This window comes from Heteronotia binoei, chromosome 15 (assembly GCF_032191835.1).
Source record: "Heteronotia binoei isolate CCM8104 ecotype False Entrance Well chromosome 15, APGP_CSIRO_Hbin_v1, whole genome shotgun sequence".
NCBI classification, from domain to species: domain Eukaryota; kingdom Metazoa; phylum Chordata; class Lepidosauria; order Squamata; family Gekkonidae; genus Heteronotia; species Heteronotia binoei.
In genome coordinates, this window is record NC_083237.1 from 3,256,300 (window position 1) to 3,280,023 (window position 23,724).

The 23,724-nt window shown below is 51.9% G+C and overlaps 1 protein-coding gene across 1 annotated transcript; it reads right to left on the minus strand.

The window, feature by feature from the left end:
• Positions 1 to 3,050: 3,050 nt before the first annotated feature.
• On the minus strand, positions 3,051 to 22,472 carry SHBG (sex hormone binding globulin). Its single transcript, XM_060256836.1, has 7 exons — positions 22,327 to 22,472; positions 19,875 to 20,064; positions 14,609 to 14,770; positions 11,850 to 12,018; positions 10,107 to 10,252; positions 7,906 to 8,125; positions 3,051 to 4,004 (listed from the first exon to the last, which is right to left on the minus strand). The coding sequence occupies exons 2-7, from the start codon at positions 19,947 to 19,949 to the stop codon at positions 3,766 to 3,768; spliced, it is 1,011 nt and encodes a 336-aa protein (XP_060112819.1). The 5' UTR covers positions 19,950 to 20,064; positions 22,327 to 22,472; the 3' UTR covers positions 3,051 to 3,765.
• Positions 22,473 to 23,724: the final 1,252 nt, after the last annotated feature.

The window sequence follows — 23,724 nt, forward strand, 5'->3', positions numbered from 1 at the left end:
GATTCAGTATAAGGCAGCTTCATATGTTAATAGAGAGTGCAGCAGAAGAACTATTTGGGGAGGGATAGTGGCTCAGGGCTAGAGCATCTGCTTGGTAAGCGGAAGGTCCCAGGCTCAATCCCCGGCATCTCCAACTAAAAAGGGTCCAGGCAAGTAGGCGTGGAAAACCTCCGCTTGAGACCCTGGAGAGCCGCTGCCAGTCTGAGTAGACAATACTGACTTTGATGGACGCAGGGTCTGATTCGGTATAAGGCAGCCTCATATGTTCATATTAGGGGAGGGACGGTGGCTCAGTAGTAGAGCATCTGCTCGGTAAGCAGAAGGTCCCTGGTTCAATCCCCGGCATCTTCAACTAGAAAGGATCCAGGCAAGTAGGCATGAAAAACCTCAGCTGGAGACCCTGGAGAGCAGGGGAGGGACGGTGGCTCAGTGGTAGAGCATCTTCCTGGTAAGCAGAAGGTCCCAGGTTCAATCCCCGGCATCTCCAACTAAAAAGGGTCCAGGCAAATAGGTGTGAAAAACCTCAGTTGGAGACCCTGGAGAGCCGCTGCCAGTCTGAGTAGACAAGACTGTCTTAAGGGAAGGGACAGTGGCTCAGTGGTAGAGCATCTGCTTTCTAAGCAGAAGGTCCCAGGTTCAATCTCCGGCATCTCCAACTAAAAAGGGTCCAGGAAGGAGGCATCAAAAACCTCAGCAGGAGACCCTGGAGAGTCTGTATAGACAGACCCTGCCAGTCTGAGCAGACAAGACTGACTTCGATGGACCCAGGACGGTCTGATTCAGTAGAAGGCAGCTTCATATGTTCACATGGGTTGAGAGTTTCCTGAAGACTTGGTGGTGGAGCGTGAAGAGGGTAGCATTTGGGAACGGGAAAGGGCACAGTGCTCTACAGCCCACCTTCTGAAGCAGCCATATTCTCTAGGGGGAGTGATCTCTCAAGTCCAGAGTTCAGCTGTAACAAGCGTGGGCCCACAAGACTCCCCAGGGGGTGGGATCCTATCTCCCCGGTCACTTTCTCGCTGGGCCAACAGCACCTCCTGGGTTCTACTGGTAATGCAGGAGGTTAGGTGTGTTCTCTGCATGCAGAGAATATTCTCTTTATCTGGGGGAGATTTAAAAAAAACCCTTGTCCTTTTTAAAAAAGATTTCAGACTTTTCTGAAAACCTGTTTCATGTCGGTTTGACCCTGGTCTACAGATTAGGTGTCTGCAGATGGGGGGGGGGGGAGACATGTCACCATTAGATATATAGATTCTGGGAGATCTCCAGGCCCCATCTGGAGGTTGGTAACCACCTCCTAGTGTCTTTGCCGGGAGGGTTGTAGGTTCAACAGTCTTCCTCCAGGAAGGGGGATAGGTTAGGAGTTCTGTCTTTACTGCAAAGTGGAGATTGATATCCAGTAAGAATAAATGGGGGTACGTTGCTGTATCTGGAAAACGCCTCTAACTTTTTATTTGAACAAACTCGGGCACAGTGCTTCATCGCACGTGTGCATTTGTGTGTGTGTGAATTCATGCTGAATAAGGGGCCACTTCCTATTATGACCTCCAACTACATAGAATCATAGAGTTGCAAGGGACCTCCAGGATCATCTAGTCCAACCCCCTGCACAATGCAGGAAACTCACAAACCCCTCCCCCTAAATTCACAGGATCTTCATTGCTGCCAGATGGCTCTCTAGCCTCTGTTTCAAAACCGCCGAGGAAGGAGAGCCCACCACCTACAGAGGAGGAAGCCTGTTCCACTGAGGAACTGTTCTAACAGTCAGGAAGTTCTTCCTAATGCTGAGCCAGAAGCTCTTCTGATTTAATTTCAACCCATTGTATCATAGAATCATAGAGTTGGAAGGGACCTCCAGGGTCCTCTAGTCCAACGCCCTGCACAATGCAGGAAACTCACAAACACCTCCCCCTAAATTCACAGGAATTTCATTGCTGTCAGGTGGCCATCTAGCCTCTGTTGAAAAACCTCCAAGGAAGGAGAGCCCACCACCTCCCGAGGAGGAAGCCTGTTCCACTGAGGAACCGCTCTAACAGTCAGGAAGTTCTTCCTAATGTTGAGCCGGAAATGCTTTTGATTCAATTTCAACCCATTGGTTTTGGTCCTACCTTCCGGGGCCACAGAAAACAATTCCACCCCATCCTCTATAGGACAACCCTTCAAGGACTTGAAGATGGTGATCCTATCACCTCTCAGCTGCCTCCTCTCCAGGCTAACCATCCCTAGCTTCTTCAACCTTTTCTCATAGGACATGGTCTCCAGACCCCTCACCATCTTCATCGCCCTCCTCTGGATCCATTCCAGCTTGTCTATATCTTTCTGAAAATGTGGTGCCCAAAACTGAACACAATACTCCAGGTGAGGTCTTACCAGAGCAGAGTAAAGCGATACCATCACTGGGGTCACAGACGTATGCAATGGGGGGCAACAGGGTGAGGGCTTCTAGTATCCTGGCCCCACTGATGGACCTCCTGATGGCACCTGGGGGTTTTGGGGGCCACTGTGTGACACAGAGTGTTGGACTGGAGGGGCCATTGGCCTGATCCAACATGGCTCCTCTTATGTTCTTATGTGACACAGAGTGTTGGACTGGATGGGCCTTTGGCCTGATCCAACATGGCTTCTCTTATGTTCTTATGTGACACAGAGTGTTGGACTGGATGGGCCATTGGCCTGATCCAACATGGCTTCTCTTATGTTCTTAAAGGCAAGCAGTTTTCAGATCTCTGTGGCAGAAGCAATCCTGACCTGGTTGCCCTGGGATATTTGGATCCTGAGAAGTCAATGTGAAGCCGGCTACCTGAACCCAGCTTCTGCCGGGATTGAACTCGGGTCGTGAGAAGAGAGCTCGGACTGCCGTGCTGCAGCTTTAGCACTCTGCGCCACGGGGCTCCTTGAAAACCCAACGAGGTCACTGTAAAACGGCTGCGACCTGACGGTACTGTCCCCCACACCTCCCCCCAGTGAACTCCCCTGCCTTTCCCCACACTTATACCACAAAGACAGCTACACACACACAGGTGTGTTAAGACAACAAATGAAAACAACACTCCCGCTGACCATTTTAATCACCCATGATGAACAAAATACAAGGATGTCCCTTGTATGCAACAGTAGCTAACCACACAAAGGCTGGCGTGGGCTTCGTCTCGACTACATGCGCGTGCCCCCCCCTCCCGTAACAGGCGTGTGTGCAGTTCAGCCTCCCCCCGCCCTGCCTTTTTTTAAAAAAGCAAACCTTTCACAAAGCTCCAGAGTTGGTGATGCTAACACCTGAGGTCCACTTGGACCCTGTGGAACTCCTTGGCCCCCCCAAAGCCGTGCGCCACGCATTTCGTTCCCCAAAATGTCGACATGTCAAATTTTTTCCAGCAGAGAATGCAACTGAAATGGAACTGTGATTGGCTCTTGCAGCGCAGGGTGGGCATGCCTTGCTTGAGGTCGTTTGAGGTCGCCTGAGGTCATAGTGTCCATCTGCCATGAATGGCAAGTGGGGGGCAGAGTCTGGGACTGCACACCCCTGTCGCGCCCCTCCCCCTCCGCCACATGCCTTTCAATCTCTCACCCTCACAGTCAAACCACAACAGTCGCACCACCATTCGCAACCGGAGGCCTGCTGACCTAGCACCCCTCTATCCTAGCCACAGGGCCACGGATGTTTTTGCCACAGCAAGCCCATGCTGTCGTAAACAATTAAACTTCGCTGGAGCCACACAGCACCCACGCTCGCATTTCTTCGGGGAGGGAGGGGGACAGATCTGGGTGCTAGGAGGGGAGGGGTGAGGCTGCCAGTGTCGGGGAAACCTCCCCCTTGCCCCCCAGTTTGGCGTCGCCGTCTGTGCCGCTGAGGCCGAGGCTCTCGTTCCCGGGGCAGCTGTAGGCCCAGATGGCATTGCTTCTGTATTGGGCTGAGTCGAGGTCCAGCATCAAGCCTTGAACCCGGATCTCGTGGAGGCAGCCCCGGAAGAAACTTCCCTCCTGAGTCAGAGGGGTGTCTCCCTGCCCTGGAAGGGAAATGAGAGGGACAAGGTGGGAAAACACCAACAGAGACTTGAGCAAAGGGACCCACAAGCTGGGGGTCAACAGCCGCTGAGCCAAGATGGTGAAAGACATCTCCACACTTGACACTGGTCCCCTTCTCCACACGCTGCTCCCCGTCGGTCAGTCTCCTCGTCTCCCCCTCCCCCCACTCGTGTCCAAGGGAAAGAGGTGGCTACTGGACATCTCGTCTAAGCCCATCAAAAACAACTGGCCAGTAGTCCCCAGACTCTGCCAGGAGAACAAGTCCTGCAACACTGCAAGGCAAAGGCAGTGCAGGCCCAAGGACACCAGCTGGTCTTCCTCTGGCCAAAATTCGTTCTTTGTCTCTGTGTCTGCACCTGGAAGTCATGGTGACTTCTGGTTGACTGACCTCTACTGGGGGCCTGGAGGATATTCAGAGAAGAAGAAGAAGAAGAAGACGGAGAAGATGATGGAGAAGATGACGGAGAAGAAGAAGACAACGATGGAGAAGAAGAAGAAAAAGACGGAGAAGATGGAGAAGAAGAAGAAAAAGACGGAGAAGATGGAGAAGAAGAAGAAGATGGAGAAGATGATGGAGAAGATGACGGAGAAGAAGAAGACAGAGAAGATGATGGAGAAGACGACGAAGAAGAAGAAGACAGAGAAGATGATGAAGAAGACGATGGAGAAGAAGAAGAAGACGGAGAAGATGATAAAGAAGATGATGAAGAAGAAGACGGAGAAGATGACAGAGAAGATGGCGGAGAAGAAGAAGAAGACAACAATGGAGAAGAAGGAGAAGAAGAAAGACGGAGAAGATGGAGAAGGAGAAGAAGATGGAGAAGACAACGGAGAAGAAGAAAAAGACGGAGAAGATGATAAAAAAGACGACGGAGAAGAAGAAGATGGAGAAGATAGAGAAGACGGCGGAGAAGAAGAAGATGGAGAAGATGGAAAAGATGATGAAGAAGATGATGGAGAAGATGACAGAGAAGACGATGGAGAAGAAGAAGAAGACAACGACAGAGAAGAAGATGACAATGGAGAAGAAGACAACAATGATGGAGAAGAAGAAGAAAATGATGATGGAGGGGAACAAGATGACGACGGAGAAGAAGAAAGAAAAAGAACAAGAAGAGGAGGAGGAAGAGGAAGAGGAGATTGGATTTATACCCCACCCTTCCTTCACTGCCTGAAGGAGTCTCAGAGTGGCTTACAATCTCCTTTCCTACCCCTCCACACAACAGACACCCTGTGAGGTAGGTGGGGCTGAGAGAGCTCTGAGAGAACTGCTCTTGAGAGAACTTGTGATTGACCCAAAGTCACTCCAGCAGGTGCAAGTGGAGGAGTGGGGACTTCAAACCGGTTCTCCCAGATAAGAGTTCGCACACTTAACCACTACACCAAACTGGCTCCTGCTGAAGAGGTAGCTGAATAAAGCCTGCCTCTGCCCTCCTGGCTGCTGGTAATCCAAGGAGGTCTCCCATCCAAGTCCTTGCCAGAGTCGACCCTGCTGAGCTTCTGAGATCTGACTTGCCTGGGCTACCCAGGTCAGGGCACCAAAATTCATTCTTGAGCTCACAGCCAAAGGACAATTGGACCCAGCACTTCCATGGGAATATATTAGCTCCCCAACTCCTGCCTGGAACAAAACTTTTGTTTCAAGTGGGCATGGGGGAGGGGATGCATTTCTGGCTGATGCCCTCCCCGCCCCCAACAATAGGACCTGACCCTCACACTGACTTCTTGCCACATTTGGGAGGGACGGTGGCTCAGTTGGCAGAGCATCTGGTTGGTAAGCAGAAAGTCCCAGGTTCAATCCCCAGCATCTCCAACTAAAAGGGTCCAGGCAAATAGGCGTGAAAAACCTCAGCTTGAGACCCTGGAGAGCCGCTGCCAGTCTGAGTAGACAATACTGACTTTGATGGACCAAGGGTCTGATTCAGTATAAGGCAGCTTCATATGTTCATATGTTCACATTAAAACTCACAGTGCAATCTGTCCCCATCAGATGGGTGAAAGGATGCCCCTTTCGGTGGTGTCTAGTATCGTGGTTAAGCGTGTGGACTCGGAATTGATTCCCCACTCCTCCACTTGCAGCTGCTGGAATGGCCTTGGGTCAGTCATAGCTCTTGCTAAGTGATTAAGTGCACTGACTGGGAGAACCGGGTTTGATTCCCCACTCCTCCACTTGCAGCTCTCGCAGGGTTGTCCTTGAAAGGGCAGCTTCTAGGAGAACTCTCAGCCCCACCCACCTCACAGGGTGTCTGTTGTGGGGGAGGAAGATAAAGGAGATTGTGAGAGCCAGTTTGGCGTAGTGGTTAAGTGTGCAGACTCTTATCTGGGAGAACCAGGTTTGATTCCCCACTCCTCCACTTGCAGCTGCCGGAATGGCCTTGGGTCAGCCATAGTTCTCGCAGAGCTGTCCTTGAAAGGGCAGCTTCTGGGAGAGCTCTCTCAGCCCCACCCACCACACATGGTGTCTGTTGCAGGGGGAGAAGATAGAGGAGATTGTAAGCCGCCCTGAGACTGATTCAGAGAGAAGGGCGGGGTATAAATCCAATATCATTGGCGGCAGGGCTTTTTTTTCCTAGCAGGAACTCCTTTGCATATTAGGCCACACCCCTCTGATGTAGCCAATCCTCCTGGCGCTTACAGTAAGCCATGCAGATAGATGCCATGTACTAAGAGCCCTGTAAGCTCTTGTAGGATTGGCTACCTCAGAGGGGTGTGGCCTAATATGCAAATGTATTGTTTATTACTTTAAGTTTCTATCCCGCCCTCTCCGCAAGCGGACTAACAGGGCGGCTAACAACATTCACATTTACAAGTTAAAACTAAGAAAACATAATTACAATTTGAAACCATTTCGCGGTGCTGTACTACGGCAATATAAGCCAGTTCTTTTTTTCTGACGGTGATCACATCGTAGCTCTATAATGATGTGGCAGCTCTCTCCCGGCTAGATATCAAAGGCCTGTCGAAACAGGTCGGTCTTACAGGCCCTGCGGAAAGTGGAAAGATCCTGCAGGGCCCTTATGGCCTCCGGGAGAGCATTCCACAATTCCGGTGCTGCCACCAAGAAGGCCCTGGCTCACGTCGAATGCAACCTAGCCTCCTTTGGTCCGGGGATGGACAGTAGATTTTTTGTCCCTGAACGCAGTGCTCTCTGGGGAACATGTGGAGAAAGGCGGTCGCACAGATAGACAGGCCCTGACCATAGAGGGCTTTAATGGTCAATACCAACACCTTGAAACGGACTCGGAACACAATCGGTAGCCAGTGCAGCTCTTTCAGCACGGGCCGAATGCGCTCCTATAGAGGGAGCCCCATTAACAGCCGTTCCGCACTAGCTGTAGTTTCCGAGTCAGCGTCAAGGGTAGCCCCATGTAGAGAGCATTACAGTGAACTAGGCCATGCACTAAGAGCCCCGTAAGCTCTTGGGGGATTGGCTACATCAGAGGGGTGTGGCCTAATATGCAAAGGAGCCCCTGCTAGAATTCCAAGCTCTTGGAGGGTTGGCTCCATCAGCGGTGTGTGGCCTAATATGCAAAGGAACCCCTGCTAGAATTCTATCCCTGGACCCTGTACTAAGAGCCTCGTAAGCTCTTGGGGGGTTAGCTACATCAGAGGGGTGTGGCCTAATATGCAAAGAAGTTCCTGCTACAAAAAAAAGCCCTGATCGTCATCAAAACCAGAACTGTTCTTCAGCCAAGATCGCTTTCGCGCAAAATGCCACACGCTATCAAAATGTCTCATTACTCCCGTGAGATCTGCACAATTAAAAACTCACCGCGCAGGATGACTTAACGTGACAGCAGATAATGCACAAATCCCGCCCCCTGCCCCCCCCACCCCCGCACGAGGGTCTGGCCGGACATCCCCCTTTCAAGAAAGACCTACCAGGGAGCCCCCCAAGGAAAAGACGGCCTTCCCCGCTCAGCCAGAGACGCCGTAGGGCTTCGAACTCTGCCTCCCGGATCGACTCTGAGGTTACATGGGGGCCCAGATGCAAGGTGAGCTCGGAGGAGTTGACACGGAGCAGAAGAGCCAAAGCCGGACAGGCCCCCACAGGTAGCGGGCTCTGCAGAACTGTCTTGTCCCCCAGCTGCGCTACCACGTCCTGGAGGGAGAAACAAGGAGAAGCCTGTCAGGGACAGGTTGCAAATCTCCTCTCTTGGTCCCTGGAGGTCAGAAACGAGCCCTGATTTTAGGAGGCCACTAACCACTTGCAGGTTCTGCCACCCGGCAGCCAGATCCTGCCCGCATAGGGTTGCCATCTCTGCGCTGGGGAATCCCTGGGGATTTGGAGATGGGGCCTCAGCAAGGGATGCCGTCATAGGATTGTAGAGTTGGAAGGGACCTCCAGGGTCATCTAGTCCAACCCCCTGCACAATGCAGGAAACTCACAAACGCCTCCCCCTAAATTCACAGGATCCTCATTGCTGTCAGATGGCCATCTAGCCTCTGTTGAAAAACCTCCAAGGAAGGAGAGCCCACCACCTCCCAAGGAGGAAGCCTGTTCCACTGAGGAATCGCTCTAACGGTCAGGAAGTTCTTCCTAATGTTGAGCCGGAAACTCTTTTGATTTAATTTCAACCCCTTGGTTCTGGTCTGACCTTCTGGGGCCACAGAAAACAATTCCACCCCATCCTCTCTATGACAGCCCTTCAAGTCCTTGAAGATGGTGATCCTATCACCTCTCAGCCGCCTCCTCTCCAGGCTAAACATCCCCAGCTCCTTCAACCGTTCCTCCTTGTAGGACGTGGTCTCCAGACCCCTCATCGTCTTCGTTCACCTCCTCTGGACACGCTTTGGCTTCCTAGATCCACCCTCCCAAGCAGTCATTTTCTCCAGGTGACCTGATCTCTGTTTTCTGCAAATCAGTTATAATTCCGGGGGGGGCTCCAGCCCCCGCCTGAAGGTTGGGTAAATAAAAAACCCGCTAAGAGACAGCATAAATTTTAAATGACAAAACAGTGTAATGTGAAGGTCAGTGGTGTTCTGATGAGGCTTGCACATAGAACTTCAAATGAACATAGGCTTCCCAAATCCCCCGCTTGGCCTGGAGACACCCGATTTGGAGCCTCCTCCCCCCGCGCGGCAAAAAAGGGAAAGCGGGAGGGGGGGAGAATGGCAGCCCTTCCCACCCAGCCCCGATCGCAGCAGCCAGAGCTCTTCCGTTTTCTCAGGCTGCTTCCTGCCCCCAGTCAGCCGGCCGGTGAAGGGAGGGGAGCCCAGCCCCGCCTCCAAAGGACCATGTGCCTTTGCACCTCCGGAGGTGAGTGAGTTCTGCCGGCTTCCTATTCAATGCCATAAAGTGCCCAGCTGGTGTGCCTGTGTTGCTGTGAGAAGCTGGCAGCAACTCGTGAGTAGAGAGGCCAGTCCCCTGCATCAGATTTGCCAGAAACGGGGGGGGGGCGCGGAGGGGGAAGGGGGGGTGAAGAGGGAAACGTCTTCATTATTCCCTATGTGAAGATCGATTCTCATAGGGTATAATGGGGAATTGATTTGGAGGTTTCGGGGGCTCTGGGGGAGCTGTTTTTTGAGGTAGAGGCACCAAATTTTCAATATAGTATCTAGTGCCCCTCCCCAAAGTATCCCCCAAATTTCAAAACGATTGGACCAGGGGGTCCAATTCTATGAGCCCCAAAAGAAGGTGCCCTTATCCTTCATTATTTCCTATGGAAGGAAGACATTTAAAAAGGTGTGCTGTCCCTTTAAATGTGATGGCCAGAACTCTCTTGGAGTTCAATTATGCTTGTCACACTCTTGTTCCTGGCTCCGCCTCAATGTCTCCTGGCTCCACCCCCAAAGTCTCCTGGCTCCACCCCCCAAAGTCTCCTGGCTCCACCCCCAAAGTCCCCAGATATTTCTTGAATTGGACTTGGCAACCCTAGGTTAAAGGAAGCCCTTCCAAAGATGTCTGTTCTAGATATCAAGACGTTTCATCCGTCTTTCTTCAGTTTGGAGGCTTATTTATCTCTGAAACCCAATCTTTACAATGCATTCATAGGAGACCAATAAGGTTCAAGACATACCTGTTAGATTTCCAGGTTGTCAGCCCCTCCACAAACACACCATGACCCTCACATGCATCTCACCGTGTCCTCCAGTTTCAGACTGAGGATCGGGGCCAGCTCCGCAGGTGAGACCGCCAGGATCACCCCCTTCTGTGGGCTGGCACTGAAAGACACCTCCACAGCCAGTGCCCAGCTCTCGTTGTTGGCGCTCAGTCCGCTGGGGAGGCCTGTGGAGAGGGAGGAGGAAGAGGAGAAGGGGGGGGGGGGCTGGGTCAGTAAAGGGGAGGGGGCTTCAGGACAAGGCCAGAGAGGGGAGATCAAGCGGCCCAACTGATTCCAGAATCCCCTGTTTGCAGCAAATCCTCCAGAGAAGGCCAGAAGTAGGCCTGAAGTCAGCCTTTCTGCCTTAGCAACCAGAATTCAGAGCTGGACTGCTTCTGGATGTGGAAGTTCTATCTGCTGATCAAGGCTACAAGCTGTCAATAGATATCCACACCCCCCCCCACAGAAACACATACAAAGGGCTCCAGAAAATAGCACCCCTCCCAAGAATAAAGTAAAGGTCAAGGTAGTCCCCTGTGCAAGCACCAGCCCTTTTCGACTCTGGGGTGACGTTGCTTTCACGACGTTTTCAAGGCAGACTTTTTACGGGGTGGTTTGCCATTGCCTTCCCCAGTCCTCTACGCTTTCCCCCCAGCAAGCCGGATGCTCATTTGACCAACCTCGGAAGGATGGAAGGCTGAGTCAACCTTGAGCCGGTGACCTGAACCCAGCTTCCACCAGGATCGAACTCTCAAGAATAGAAGGTGTAAAATCTGATCGCTACGGCTCTGCTACTACACTTTTACTCCACAGTGCATATTAGCTGCTGCTTGAACTCCCTGTGCTCTGATCAACATGTCCTTAACTTTTATGTCCTGCTTTTCTTCCCAAAGTGGCTGCCATCCTCCTCCTTCCTTCCGTTTTATCGTCACAACCACCCTGTGAGGTGGGCTAGTTTGAGAGTGTGGGGCTCGCCCAAGATCGCCTAGCTGGCTTCCCTGACAGAGTGGGCATTCGAACCTAGGTCCCCGCCAGATACTAGCCCAACACTTTCACTTCTAGTGTCCTGGCCCCACTGATGGACCTCTTGATGGCATCTGGGTTTTTGGGCCACTGTGTAACACAGAGTGTTGGACTGGATGGGCCAGTGGCCTGATCCAACATGGCTTCTCTTCTGTTCTTACGTCTGAGGCAGTGATGCTCTATATTCTTGGTACTTGGGGAGCAACAGTGGGAGGCTTTCTGGAGTTCTGGCCCCACTGGTGGACCTCCAGATGGCACCTGGGTTTTGGCCACTGTGACACAGAGGGTTGGACTGGGTGGGCCACTGCGAAGAGGGGTTATTCTGGCTCAGTGGCAGAGTCTCTGCTCAGCATGCAGAAGGTCCCAGGTTCAATCCCTGACATCTCCAGCTCAAAGGAGGGGACAGGAAAGACCTTTCTCAGCCTAAGACCCTGGAGAGCCACTTGCTGATGGTGCAATTCAGTAGAAGGCAGCTTCATCGGTCTGCGCGTGTGTGCGTTTCAGCAAGCAGCGATACATGGAATATAATGAAGCCCGTGAGCGTTCTGAGCATGCCCGTCTGTCCTCATCCCCCCACCCCCACCCCGCTCGAAATCCACAGCTAACATGGAAAGACGCCAAGACAAAATTCTTGTGCTTACGGCCGAGGGTGCAATTTGGCTGCGAAAGAATGAGCCAGGCCTGGTGGGAGGGAGTCAGGCCCCGATCCTCACCTTCTCCGAGCCTCGCTAGCCCTTGGACCCTAAGCGACCAGTCTACCTGAGAGCAGGAAGCTGGCCAGTCCGCCTCCAGGGAAGAAGCTGCCCCGGTGGATGCTGGGAAAGCAGCCTTTGGTCCCCTCGCCGTCCAGGGCGGTCCCTTCCAGCCAACTGCTGCTCGTGTTCAACCAGTTCCACCGCCTCAAGCAGCCGTCCATGGCTGTGTTCATCTGGAAGAGAAGGAAACCGGCAGGAAGGAAGGGTGGGGAAGGAGGGAGACGCCGTCTGCCCTCTCCCCCGACTGTGGGCAACCCCCCCCCTCCCCGTGGCTCTCTTTGGAAGCTCAGAGGCAAATAAGACACCAAAGCAGTGTTCCCTCGAGGGTTGACAATCCCCAGGTGGGGGCAGGGATCCCCCGGTTTGGAGGCCCTCCCCCCGCTTCAAGGTCGTCGGAAAGCGGGGGGAGGGGAGGGAAATGTCTGCTGGGAACTCTGTTATTCCCTGTGGAGATTTATTCCCATAGAAAATCATGGAGAATTGATCCGCGGGTATCTGGGGCTCTGGGGGGGGTTGTTTTTTGGGATAGAGGCACCAAATTTTCAGTGTAGCATCTAGTGTCACTTTCCAAAATACCCCCCAAGTTTCAAAAAGATTGGACCAGGGGGTCCAATTCTATGTGCCCCCCCAAAAGGTGCCCCTATCCTTCATTATTTCCTATGGAAGGAAGGAATTGAAAAGGTGTGCCGTCCCTTTAAATGTGATGGCCAGAACTCCCTTTGGAGTTCAATGATGCTTGTCACAGCCTTGATCTTGGCTCCACCCCTAACGTCTCCTGGCTCCACCCCCAAAGTCCCCAGATATTTCTTGAATTGGATTTGGCAATCCTAATTCCCTCTAGGCTGACTTAGCGTGAGCTAACTCACAGTTTTTTAGGCTCCGGTTCACAGATTTCTGTCTTAGCTCAGGAAAGATGGTCCCGGAGCAAACTAATGTATGCAGCCAGCTCACAGCTTTAATGCCGGTAGTTCACCAAGCAGAATTTTCGCTCACAAGATCCCACAGTTTAGAGGGAGCCTTCCACCGGAGTATCCCCGGGAGAGTCTGCCTTTCTTTCAGCACACTGCATTACAACAGCATAGTCCAGCCTACGACAGGCTCCGCAAAGAGCCCCCAGTCACCCTCCAGGATTCTCTGGCTCACAGCAAAACTCGATGTTTGCCGCATACCTGGAGAAACCAGGAAGACACGTTTAGGCCAGTACCCAAACAGCCTCCAAAATATCCCATCCCTCAAACAAACCACCCAGCCCCCATTATAAGAAGTGGGGTGAGGAGTTATTGGCTTGTGGGGGGAGGAGGAATGACATGGCTAATAGCAGAGAAAAGCATTGCAGAAGAAGAAGATATTGGATTTATATCCCGCCCTCCACTCCGAAGAGACTCAGAGCGGCTCACAATCTCCTTTCACTTCCTCCCCCACAACAGACACGCTGTGAGGTAGATGAAGATATTGGATTTATATCCTGCCCTCCACTCCGAAGAGACTCAGAGCGGCTCACAATCTCCTTTCACTTCCTCCCCCACAACAGACACCCTGTGAGGTAGATGAAGATATTGGATTTATATCCCGCCCTCCACTCCGAAGAGACTCAGAGCGGCTCACAATCTCCTTTCCCTTCCTCCTCACAACAGACACCCTGTGAGGTAGATGAAGATATTGGATTTATATCCCGCCCTCCACTCCGAAGAGTCTCAGAGCGGCTCACAATCTCCTTTACCTTCCTCCCCCACAACAGACACCCTGTAAGGTGGGTGGGGCTGAGAGGGCTCTCACAGCAGCTGCCCTTTCAAGGACAACCTCTGCCAGAACTATGGCTGACCCAAGGCCATGCTAGCAGGTGCAAGTGGAGGAGTGGGGAATCGAACCCGGTTCTCCCAGATAAGAGTCCACACACTTCACCACTACACCAAACTGGCTAGTTACGATGGCTTTAAACACTTTGCTAGTAGCAGATAACAACACAGGTAATAGGAATCAATTTAGACTGGGGTGGCTCTGGAGCCGTAAGAGTGGTTTGGAGAAGAAGATCGCAGATTTATATCCCGCCCTTCTCTCTGAATCAGAGCGGCTCACAATCTCCTTTATCTCCTTCCCCCACAACAGACACCCTGAGAGGTGGGTGGGGCTGAGAGAGCTCTCCCAGAAGCTGCCCTTTCAAGGACAACTTGCTGCAAGAGCTGTGGCTAACCCAAGGCCATTCCAGCAGCTGCAAGTGGAGGAGTGGGGAATCAAACCCGGTTCTCCCAGATAATGCATTTAAAGTGGGTTTCTTTCCACCTCCACCTGCACCCCCCCCCCATCTAGTTGCTTTCCTTCCATCCATCCTTCCTTCCTTCCTTGCGGCTCTCAAACTCCTGATATTCATGTCTTGCGGCTCTCAAACGTCTGACATTTATTCTGTGCAGCTCTTACGTTAAGCAAGTTCAGACATAAATGCGCTCCTTTTCTGCGTTTAGCGTCCACGTTTGCTTCCTTGTCTTCCGCATTTGCGGAGTTATTCAGACTGCAACACGCGGGACTGTGGATGCCACGGACAGCTGGGGACAAGTGTTTGGTTTGCATCCAGTGAAGGGGGAGAGGCGAAGGCAGGGCGTGGCCTTTTGGCATTCCCGGTTGCAAGCCGGAGAATACTATTCCTGCAGCACGGAGAGAACCACGGACTGCTCTTCGGCTGCATGTGAGCCTTACTTAATAGGGCGGCTGCTTCCCCACAGCCGGTCACTGCCTTTGTGAGTCCCATCCCCCCGTGCAAGCCCTTACCGGAATGATCAAATCCTTCCAGGGGATAAGAAGACCCCCCACAGCAATGCGCATTTCCAGGAAAGGGTGACCAAGGATGGCGTGAGAAACTTGACTGAGAGTCAGCAGCTCAGCCCCGTCCAGCTCTAGCACCACGCTGTCCCCTTCGTTCTTCACCATGATCTGGTCAGATTGGAAAGTGAATTAAGGATCCGTTTCAAGGTTCCGGCTTTGACCTCTCCTGGTACGTCCCCTGAAGAGCTCTGAGCTCGGAAGGTCCATACCTGTTGGCGGAACCTGGCCCAAAAGATATCCGACTGCCCTCAACTACAGACAGGACCAAAAAAGGCTCTAGCCTGGTGGAACTTTGCCTGGCGACATCTGGGCCTTGAACATATGAAGCTGCCTTCTACTGAATCAGACCCTGGGTCCATCAAAGTCAGTCTTGTCTACTCAGACTGGCAGCGGCTCTCCAGGGTCTCAAGCTGAGGTTTTTCATGCCTACTTCCCTGGACCCTTTTCAGTTGGAGATGCTGGGGATTGAACCTGGGACCTTCTGCTTACCAAGCAGATGCTCTACCACTGAACCATCGTCCCTCCCTTGCTCAGTTCTACACAGGCTTGCCCTTACAGACAACCTCCGTCAGAGCAGAAGAAGACTGCAGATTTATACCCCACCCTTCTCTCTGAATCAGAGACTGAAAGCAGCTTACAATCTCCCATATCTTCTCCACCCATAACAGACACCCTGTGAGGTGGGTGGGGCTGAGAGGGCTCTCACAGCAGCCAGCAGCAAAAGGCCAGAGAGCCAGTTTGGTGTGGTGGTTAAGTGCGCAGACTCTTATCTGGGGGAACTGGGTTTGATTTCCGCCCCCCTCCTCCACTTGCGGCTGCTGGAATGGCCTTGGGTCAGCCGTAGCTCTCACAGAGTTGTCCTTGGAAGGGCAACTTATGGGAGAGCTCTCTCAGCTCCCCCCCACACCTCGCAGGGTGTCTGTTGTGGAGGAGGAAGATAAAGAAGATTGTAAGCCGCTCTGAGACTCTGATTCTGAGAGAAGGGCGGGGTATAAATCTGCAGTCTTCTTCTTGGTAGAACTCTCTACCAGGTGACATCCGGGCTCTGCGGGACCTACATGGGGCTGCTTCTACAGACAACCTCAATCAGTGCAGAAGGCCACGGCCAGGTGACTACTGGGAACAAGGAAGAATGCAGGCGTCCCCCACCCTCTCCAAAGACGCTCTGTTGGTTACTGATCAATCCCTGGATTCGGTTCAAGGGTCTGGTTATTCCAGACAAAGGTCTCCGTGGCCTTGAGCTCACAGAGTTGTCCTCACGTGCCCCATCACCTCCTGCAGGTGCCGCCCTGGAAATGGGTAAGATGGGCAACTGCCAGTTCTGGCTGCGCCTGCCTTGTGGGGGCTCGCACCTTATGGGGGCTTGCAGCGTTTCCTGATCCTGTCATTCTAGTCGTATTCGATGAAATTGCTGAGCAGTCGGGTTAAAACGGATAAAAGGAAGTCCTTCTTCACCCAAAGGGTGATTAACATGTGGAATTCACTGCCACAGGAGGTGGTGGCAGCTACAAGCATAGCCAGCTTCAAGAGGGGATTGGATAAAAATATGGAGCAGAGGTCCATCAGTGGCTATTAGCCACAGTGTGTATATATATGTGTGTATACACACATGCACACATATATTGGCCACTGTGTGACACAGAGTGTTGGACTGGATGGGCCATTGGCCTGATCCAACAGGGCTCCTCTTATGTTCTTATGTGACACAGAGTGTTGGACTGGATGGGCCATTGGCCTGATCCAACATGGCTCCTCTTATGTTCTTAGGTGACACAGAGTGTTGGACTGGATGGGCCATTGGCCTGATCCAACATGGCTCCTCTTATGTTCTTATGAGACACAGAGTGTTGGACTGGATGGGCCATTGGCCTGATCCAACATGGCTCTTCTTATGTTCTTATGTGACACAGAGTGTTGGACTGGATGGGCCGTTGGCCTGATCCAACATGGCTCCTCTTATGTTCTTATGAGACACAGAGTGTTGGACTGGATGGGCCTTTGGCCTGATCCAACATGGCTCCTCTTATGTTCTTATGAGACACAGAGTGTTGGACTGGATGGGCCATTGGCCTGATCCAACATGGCTCCTCTTATGTTCTTATGTGACGCAGAGTGTTGGACTGGATGGGCCATTGGCCTGATCCAACATGGCTCCTCTTATGTTCTTATGAGACACAGAGTGTTGGACTGGATGGGCCACTGGCCTGATCCAACATGGCTCCTCTTATGTTCTTATGTGACACAGAGTGTTGGACTGGATGGGCCACTGGCCTGATCCAACATGGCTCCTCTTATGTTCTTATGAGACACAGAGTGTTGGACTGGATGGGCCACTGGCCTGATCCAACATGGCTCCTCTTATGTTCTTCTGTGACACAGAGTGTTGGACTGGATGGGCCACTGGCCTGATCCAACATGGCTCCTCTTATGTTCTTATGAGACACAGAGTGTTGGACTGGATGGGCCACTGGCCTGATCCAACATGGCTTCTCTTATGTTCTTATGTGACACAGAGTGTTGGACTGGATGGGCCATTGGCCTGATCCAACATGGCTCCTCTTATGTTCTTATGTGACACAGAGTGTTGGACTGGAGGGGCCATTGGCCTGATCCAACATGGCTCCTCTTATGTTCTTATGTGACACAGAATGTTGGACTGGATGGGCCATTGGCCTGATCCAACATGGCTCCTCTTATGTTCTTATGTGACACAGAGTGCTGGACTGGAGGGGCCATTGGCCTGATCCAACATGGCTCCTCTTATGTTCTTATGTGACACAGAGTGTTGGATTGGATGGGCCATTGGCCTGATCCAACATGGCTCCTCTTATGTTCTTATGTGACACAGAGTGCTGGACTGGAGGGGCCATTGGCCTGATCCAACATGGCTCCTCTTATGTTCTTATGTGACACAGAGTGTTGGACTGGAGGGACCATTGGCCTGATCCAACATGGCTCCTCTTATGTTCTTATGTGACACAGTGTTGGACTGGATGGGCCATTGGCCTGATCCAACAGGGCTTCTCTTATGTCTTATGTGACACAGAGTGTTGGACTGGATGGGCCATTGGCCTGATCCAACATGGCTCCTCTTATGTTCTTACGTGACACAGAGTGTTGGACTGGAGGGGCCACTGGCCTGACCAACATGGCTTCTCTTATGTTCTTATGTGACACAGAGTGTTGGACTGGAGGGGCCATTGGCCTGATCCAACATGGCTCCTCTTATGTTCTTATGTGACACAGAGTGTTGGACTGGAGGGGCCATTGGCCTGATCCAACATGGCTCCTCTTATGTTCTTATGTGACACAGAGTGTTGGACTGGAGGGGCCATTGGCCTGATCCAACATGGCTCCTCTTATGTTCTTATGTGACACAGAGTGTTGGACTGGAGGGGCCATTGGCCTGATCCAACATGGCTCCTCTTATGTTCTTATGTGACACAGAGTGCTGGACTGGATGGGCCACTGGCCTGATCCAACAGGGCTTCTCTTATGTTCTTATGTGACACAGAGTGCTGGACTGGAGGGGCCATTGGCCTGATCCAACATGGCTCCTCTTATGTTCTTATGTGACACAGAGTGCTGGACTGGATGGGCCACTGGCCTGATCCAACATGGCTCATCTTATGTTCTTATGTGACACAGAGTGCTGGACTGGAGGGGCCATTGGCCTGATCCAACATGGCTCCTCTTATGTTCTTATGTGACACAGAGTGCTGGACTGGATGGGCCACTGGCCTGATCCAACATGGCTCCTCTTATGTTCTTATGTGACACAGAGTGCTAGACTGGAGGGGCCATTGGCCTGATCCAACAGGGCTTCTCTTATGTTCTTATGTGACACAGAGTGTTGGACTGGATGGGCCATTGGCCTGATCCAACATGGCTCCTCTTATGTTCTTACGTGACACAGAGTGTTGGACTGGAGGGGCCACTGGCCTGACCAACATGGCTTCTCTTATGTTCTTATGTGACACAGAGTGTTGGACTGGAGGGGCCATTGGCCTGATCCAACATGGCTCCTCTTATGTTCTTATGTGACACAGAGTGTTGGACTGGAGGGGCCATTGGCCTGATCCAACATGGCTCCTCTTATGTTCTTATGTGACACAGAGTGTTGGACTGGAGGGGCCATTGGCCTGATCCAACATGGCTCCTCTTATGTTCTTATGTGACACAGAGTGTTGGACTGGAGGGGCCATTGGCCTGATCCAACATGGCTCCTCTTATGTTCTTATGTGACACAGAGTGCTGGACTGGAGGGGCCATTGGCCTGATCCAACATGGCTCCTCTTATGTTCTTATGTGACACAGAGTGTTGGACTGGAGGGGCCATTGGCCTGATCCAACATGGCTCCTCTTATGTTCTTATGTGACACAGAGTGTTGGACTGGATGGGCCATTGGCCTGATCCAACAGGGCTTCTCTTATGTCTTATGTGACACAGAGTGTTGGACTGGGTGGGCCATTGGCCTGATCCAACATGGCTCCTCTTATGTCTTATGTGACGCAGAGTGTTGGACTGGGTGGGCCATTGGCCTGATCCAACATGGCTCCTCTTATGTTCTTACGTGACACAGAGTGTTGGACTGGAGGGGCCACTGGCCTGATCCAACATGGCTTCTTTTATGTCTTATGTATTGCACTGGATGTTGGACATCTCATAACTCGATTCAAGGCCAGGAACTCCTTAGAGACTGACCTGATTTCCAGTGGATCAGCTTTCGAGAGTCAAAGCGCCCTCCATCCTATCTGATTCTCGAAAACTCATGCCTTGAAAATCACACTGCTCTCTAAGGCAAGGGTATCAAACTTATTTGTTATCTGAAATAAATGAGACCTCGTCAGGCCAGGCTATATGCGTCATCAAATGAAATGCCAGGTAGCGGAGATATAAACTTGATAAACGACACAGACAAATATCATTAAAGATTTCAAAAGCAACTTAAAATAAAACATGAAAACATTAGCGCTCGTTGCTCTTAAAGGTGCTGTCTTTGTATCTCTCCCATGGGATCCAGGGAACTGGGCCAAGGAAGCTCTGGTTCTTTCCTTCCATCCCCAGGGGACCAGAAGGTGGAGGAGCCTCAGCCAATAGAAGAAAGAGCGGCTTGGCTCAGTAGCTCTGCTGTGCGAATTAGAGAGCCCGGCAAAGCAAGCTAATGAAATAAGTTGAGAATTCGCAAGCCCCGCAAAGAAGCCTCGGTACCTGGTGCCACCGGCCGTCGTTGATGGACTGCCCCCCAGAGACGCTGATGCTAATGACGCTGTTGTGGATCTGCATTTCGAGCTTCCCCCTGCGCAGGCCCAGGACGAACCAGTCGGTGCCGGGGTTCGTGTCCCCGTAGAAAATAACGCCTTCTGGGTCATGGGTGCGGAACTCAAAGGAGGAGGCCGCGCTGGGAGAGGAGGAGAAGGAAGCCGGCAATAGAACCCCGCTGCTCTGGACTCCCTGCCCAAAGCCTGTGACCAGCTAGGCCCCAGTTGGGGGGGGGGGGGAATTCAGATGTGCTGGCTATAGGGTGACACCCTCTCTCTTTTTCAGGGGGAGGGGGAAGAGGTAGATTTCAGGTCTTTTCTTGAATGGTGAGGCTGGCCCAGTTTTATCAGATCAGAAGGGAACTGAAAACAAATTGGTCAGTATCATAATGCCCCTGTATAAATCGATGGTGCGGCCTCATTTGTACTATAATATGGTGCGGCCTCATTTGTACAATAATTATAATATAATAATTGTACTATATACAATTATGGTCACCGCACCTCAAAAAGGATATTATAGCATTGGGAAAAGTCCCGAAAAGGGCAGCTAGAATGATTCAAGGGTTGGAACATTTTCCCTATGAAGAAAGGTTGAAACGCTTGGGGCTCTTTAGCTTGGAGAAACGTTGACTGCGGGGTGACATGATAGAGGTTGACAAGATTCTGCATGGGATGGAGAAAGTAGAGAAAGAAGTCCTTTTCTCCCTTTCTCACAATACAATTTCGATGAAATTGCTGAGTAGTCGGGTTAGAGCTGATAAAAGGAAGTCCTTCATCCAAAGGGTGATCAACACATGGAATTCACTGCCACAGGAGGTGGTGGCAAGCATAGCCAGCTTCAAGAGGGGACTGGATAAGCTTATGGAGCAGAGGTCCATCAGTGGCTATTAGCCACAGCATAGTGTTGGAACTCTCTGTCTGGGGCAGTGATGCTCTGTATTCTTGGTGCTTGGGGGGCACAGTGGAAGAGCTTCTAGCCCCACTGGTAGACCTCTTGATGGCACTTGGGTTTTTTGGCCACTGAGTGACACAGATTGTTGGACTGGATGGGCCATGGGCCTGATCCAACATGGCTTCTCTTATGTTCTTATGTCTGGGGCTGTGATGCTCTGTATTCTTGGTGCTTGGGGGGGCACAGTGGAAGGGCTTCTAGCCCCACTGGTGGACCTCTTGATGGAACTTGGTTTTTTTGGCCACTGTGTGACACAGAGTGAAGAAGACATTGGATTTATATTCTGCCCTCCACTCAAGAGTCTCAGAGCGGCTCTCAATCTCCTTTACCTTCCTCCCCCACAACAGACACCCTGTGAGGTAGACGAAGATATTGGATTTATATCCCGCCCTCCACTCCGGAGAGTCTCAGAGCGGCTCACAATCTCCTTTCCCTTCCTCCCCCACGACAGACATCCTGTGAGGTGGGTGGGGCTGAGAGGGCTCTCACAGCAGCTGCCCTTTCAAGGACAACCTCTGCCAGAGCTATGGCTGACCCAAGGCCATTCCAGCAGCTGCAAGTGGAGGAGTGGGAAATCAAACTCGGTTCTCCCAGATAAGAGTCTGTGCACTTCACCGCTACACCAAACTGTGATTTTATTGTGATTTTATTGTAGCAATTTAATTCCATGTTGTTTTAACTGTTGTTAGCTGCCCTGAGCCCGTCCTATAAATATAATAAAATAAGTAAACGTGGACAGTCTTAGGTTCATTCCCAAATGTTTCCCATTTAAAAAAAACCTCAAGGATCAGAGTCTGTGGAAAGAACTGGCAGTTGCTGCTATTGAATCATTGGCGGTAGGGTTGCCAATCCCCAGGTGGGGGCAGGGGATCCCCCAGTTTGGAGGCCCTCCCCCCCTGCTTCCAGGTCATCAGAAAGGTGGGGAGGGGGGAAATGTCTGCTGGGCATTCCATTATTTCCTATGGAGACTGATTCCCATAGGGTATAATGGAAATTGATCCGTGGGTATTTGGGGCTCGGGGGGGGGCTGTTTTTTGAGGTAGAAGCACCAAATATGCAGCATAGCATCCAGTGCCTCTCCCCAAAATACCCTCCAAGTTTCAAAAGGATTGGACCAGGGGGTCCAATTCTATGAACCTCAAAAGAAGATGGCCCTATCCTTCATTATTTCCAGTGGGAAGAAGGCATTTAAAAGGTGTGCGGTCCCTTTAAATGTGATGGCCAGACCTCCCTTTGGAGTTCAGTTCTGCTCGTCACAACCTCGCTCTTGGCTCCACCCCCAATGTCTCCTGGCTCCACCCCCAAAGTGCCCAGATAGTTCTTGAATTGGACTAATTAGCAGACAGTCTGAGATCTTCAAATCCCCGAGGCCTCCCGTGCTTCCCCAGCTAAGATTCCACCTGGAGATTAGCATCTCTCCCTCTCCCCCCCGCCCCCAGTCCATTACCTCTTGACTTTACGGAGATCTATGCTGAGCGTGGCTGTCGGAGAAGGATCTGCCCATCTCTGTCCAATGTTCAAGGCCCCCGCCTCCTTAGAGAGCCCCGGGAAGCACTGGTCAGGCTGGGAAAGCAGAGACAGCGGGCATTACCTCCAGTCGGCCACGAGGTGGCGGCATAAAAGGGACCACGCGCCGCCAGAACCGGTGGGCCGCCGCCATGCCTGAAACATGCCACGCGGGGGCAGTCTTGCTGCAGGAATCGCGAAAGGCCGAGAAGCTGGAACGAATTCATTCATTAAACGTCAAGGCCGGACACGCCCCGCGTTTGCTTCTCCGGGTCCACCGTCTCGTGGGAACGCGGGCCATGCAGCCGGTCAGAGCTTGCGACCTCTTTAGTTTCGTCCACCCAGAAGAAAGGAAGGAGGGGCCGTGTGCTTGTGTGTGTGTGTGGGGGGAGTTCTGACCCCCGGCGGGGCAGGGAAGGGAAACCTGCGACCCCTTGGCAGTGAAATGCGCAAAGGCAAGGCAGGCTGGCCCTCGCTCCCTCCCCTCTGACTTGCTGCCAGGCAGGCAGAAATTCACCAGGCTGCGTTTCCTAAACGGGCGAGGGCTTCACCATTCGAATAGCTACCTGGTTTGCCGCTCTTTCCCCCTCGACGAAACGTTCGGGGTCCCACGGTTGGCCTTTCAGCAGGCAGGCAGTCTACCGGTAGAGCTTTCCCCAGGGAATTGAAACCAAATCAGCCAGTATCCTAATGCCCCTGTATAAATCGATGGCGCGGTCTCATTTGGAGTAGTGTGTGCAGTTCTGGTCACCGCACCTCAAAAAGGATATTATAGCATTGGGAAAAGTCCCAAAAAGGGCGACTAGAATGATTAAAGGGTTGGGACACTTTCCCTATGAAGAAAGGTTAAAACGCTTGGCGCTCTTTAGCTTGGAGAAACGTCGACTGTGGGGTGACTTGAGAGAGGTTTGCAAGATTATGCGTGGGATGGAGAAAGTAGAGAAAGAAGTCCTTTTCTCCCTTTCTCACAATACAAGAACTAGTTGGCATTCGATTTAATTGCTGAGCGGTCAGGTTAAAACGGATAAAAGGAAGTCCTTCTTCACCCAAAGGGTGAGCAACATGTGGAATTCACTGCCACAGGAGGTGGTGGCGGCTACAAGCATAGCCAGCTTCAAGAGGGATTGGAAAAAATATGGAGCAGAGGTCCATCAGTGGCTATTAGCCACAGGATATACATATATATATTGGCCACTGTGTGACACAGAGTGTTGGACTGGATGGGCCACTGGCTTGATCCAACATGGCTTCTCTTATGTGCTTATCCTCTGTCTCCAACTCACCCGGAGCGCTGCCGGACAGGGGAGAGGCCAGAATCCCGAGCAGGCCGGGCAAGGGA

Bases quoted from the DNA above. Each gene is read 5' to 3' on its own strand.
- SHBG (XM_060256836.1), bottom strand. From the start codon at position 19,949: ATGCAGATCCACAACAGCGTCATTAGCATCAGCGTCTCTGGGGGGCAG. The intron at 8,126-10,106 runs GTGAGATGCATG...TTCTCCCTCCAG, and splicing joins GTCTGAAACTGGAGGACACG to GACGTGGTAGCGCAGCTGGG. The intron at 4,005-7,905 runs GTAGGTCTTTCT...TTTCCCTTCCAG, and splicing joins TTTCCTTGGGGGGCTCCCTG to GGCAGGGAGACACCCCTCTG.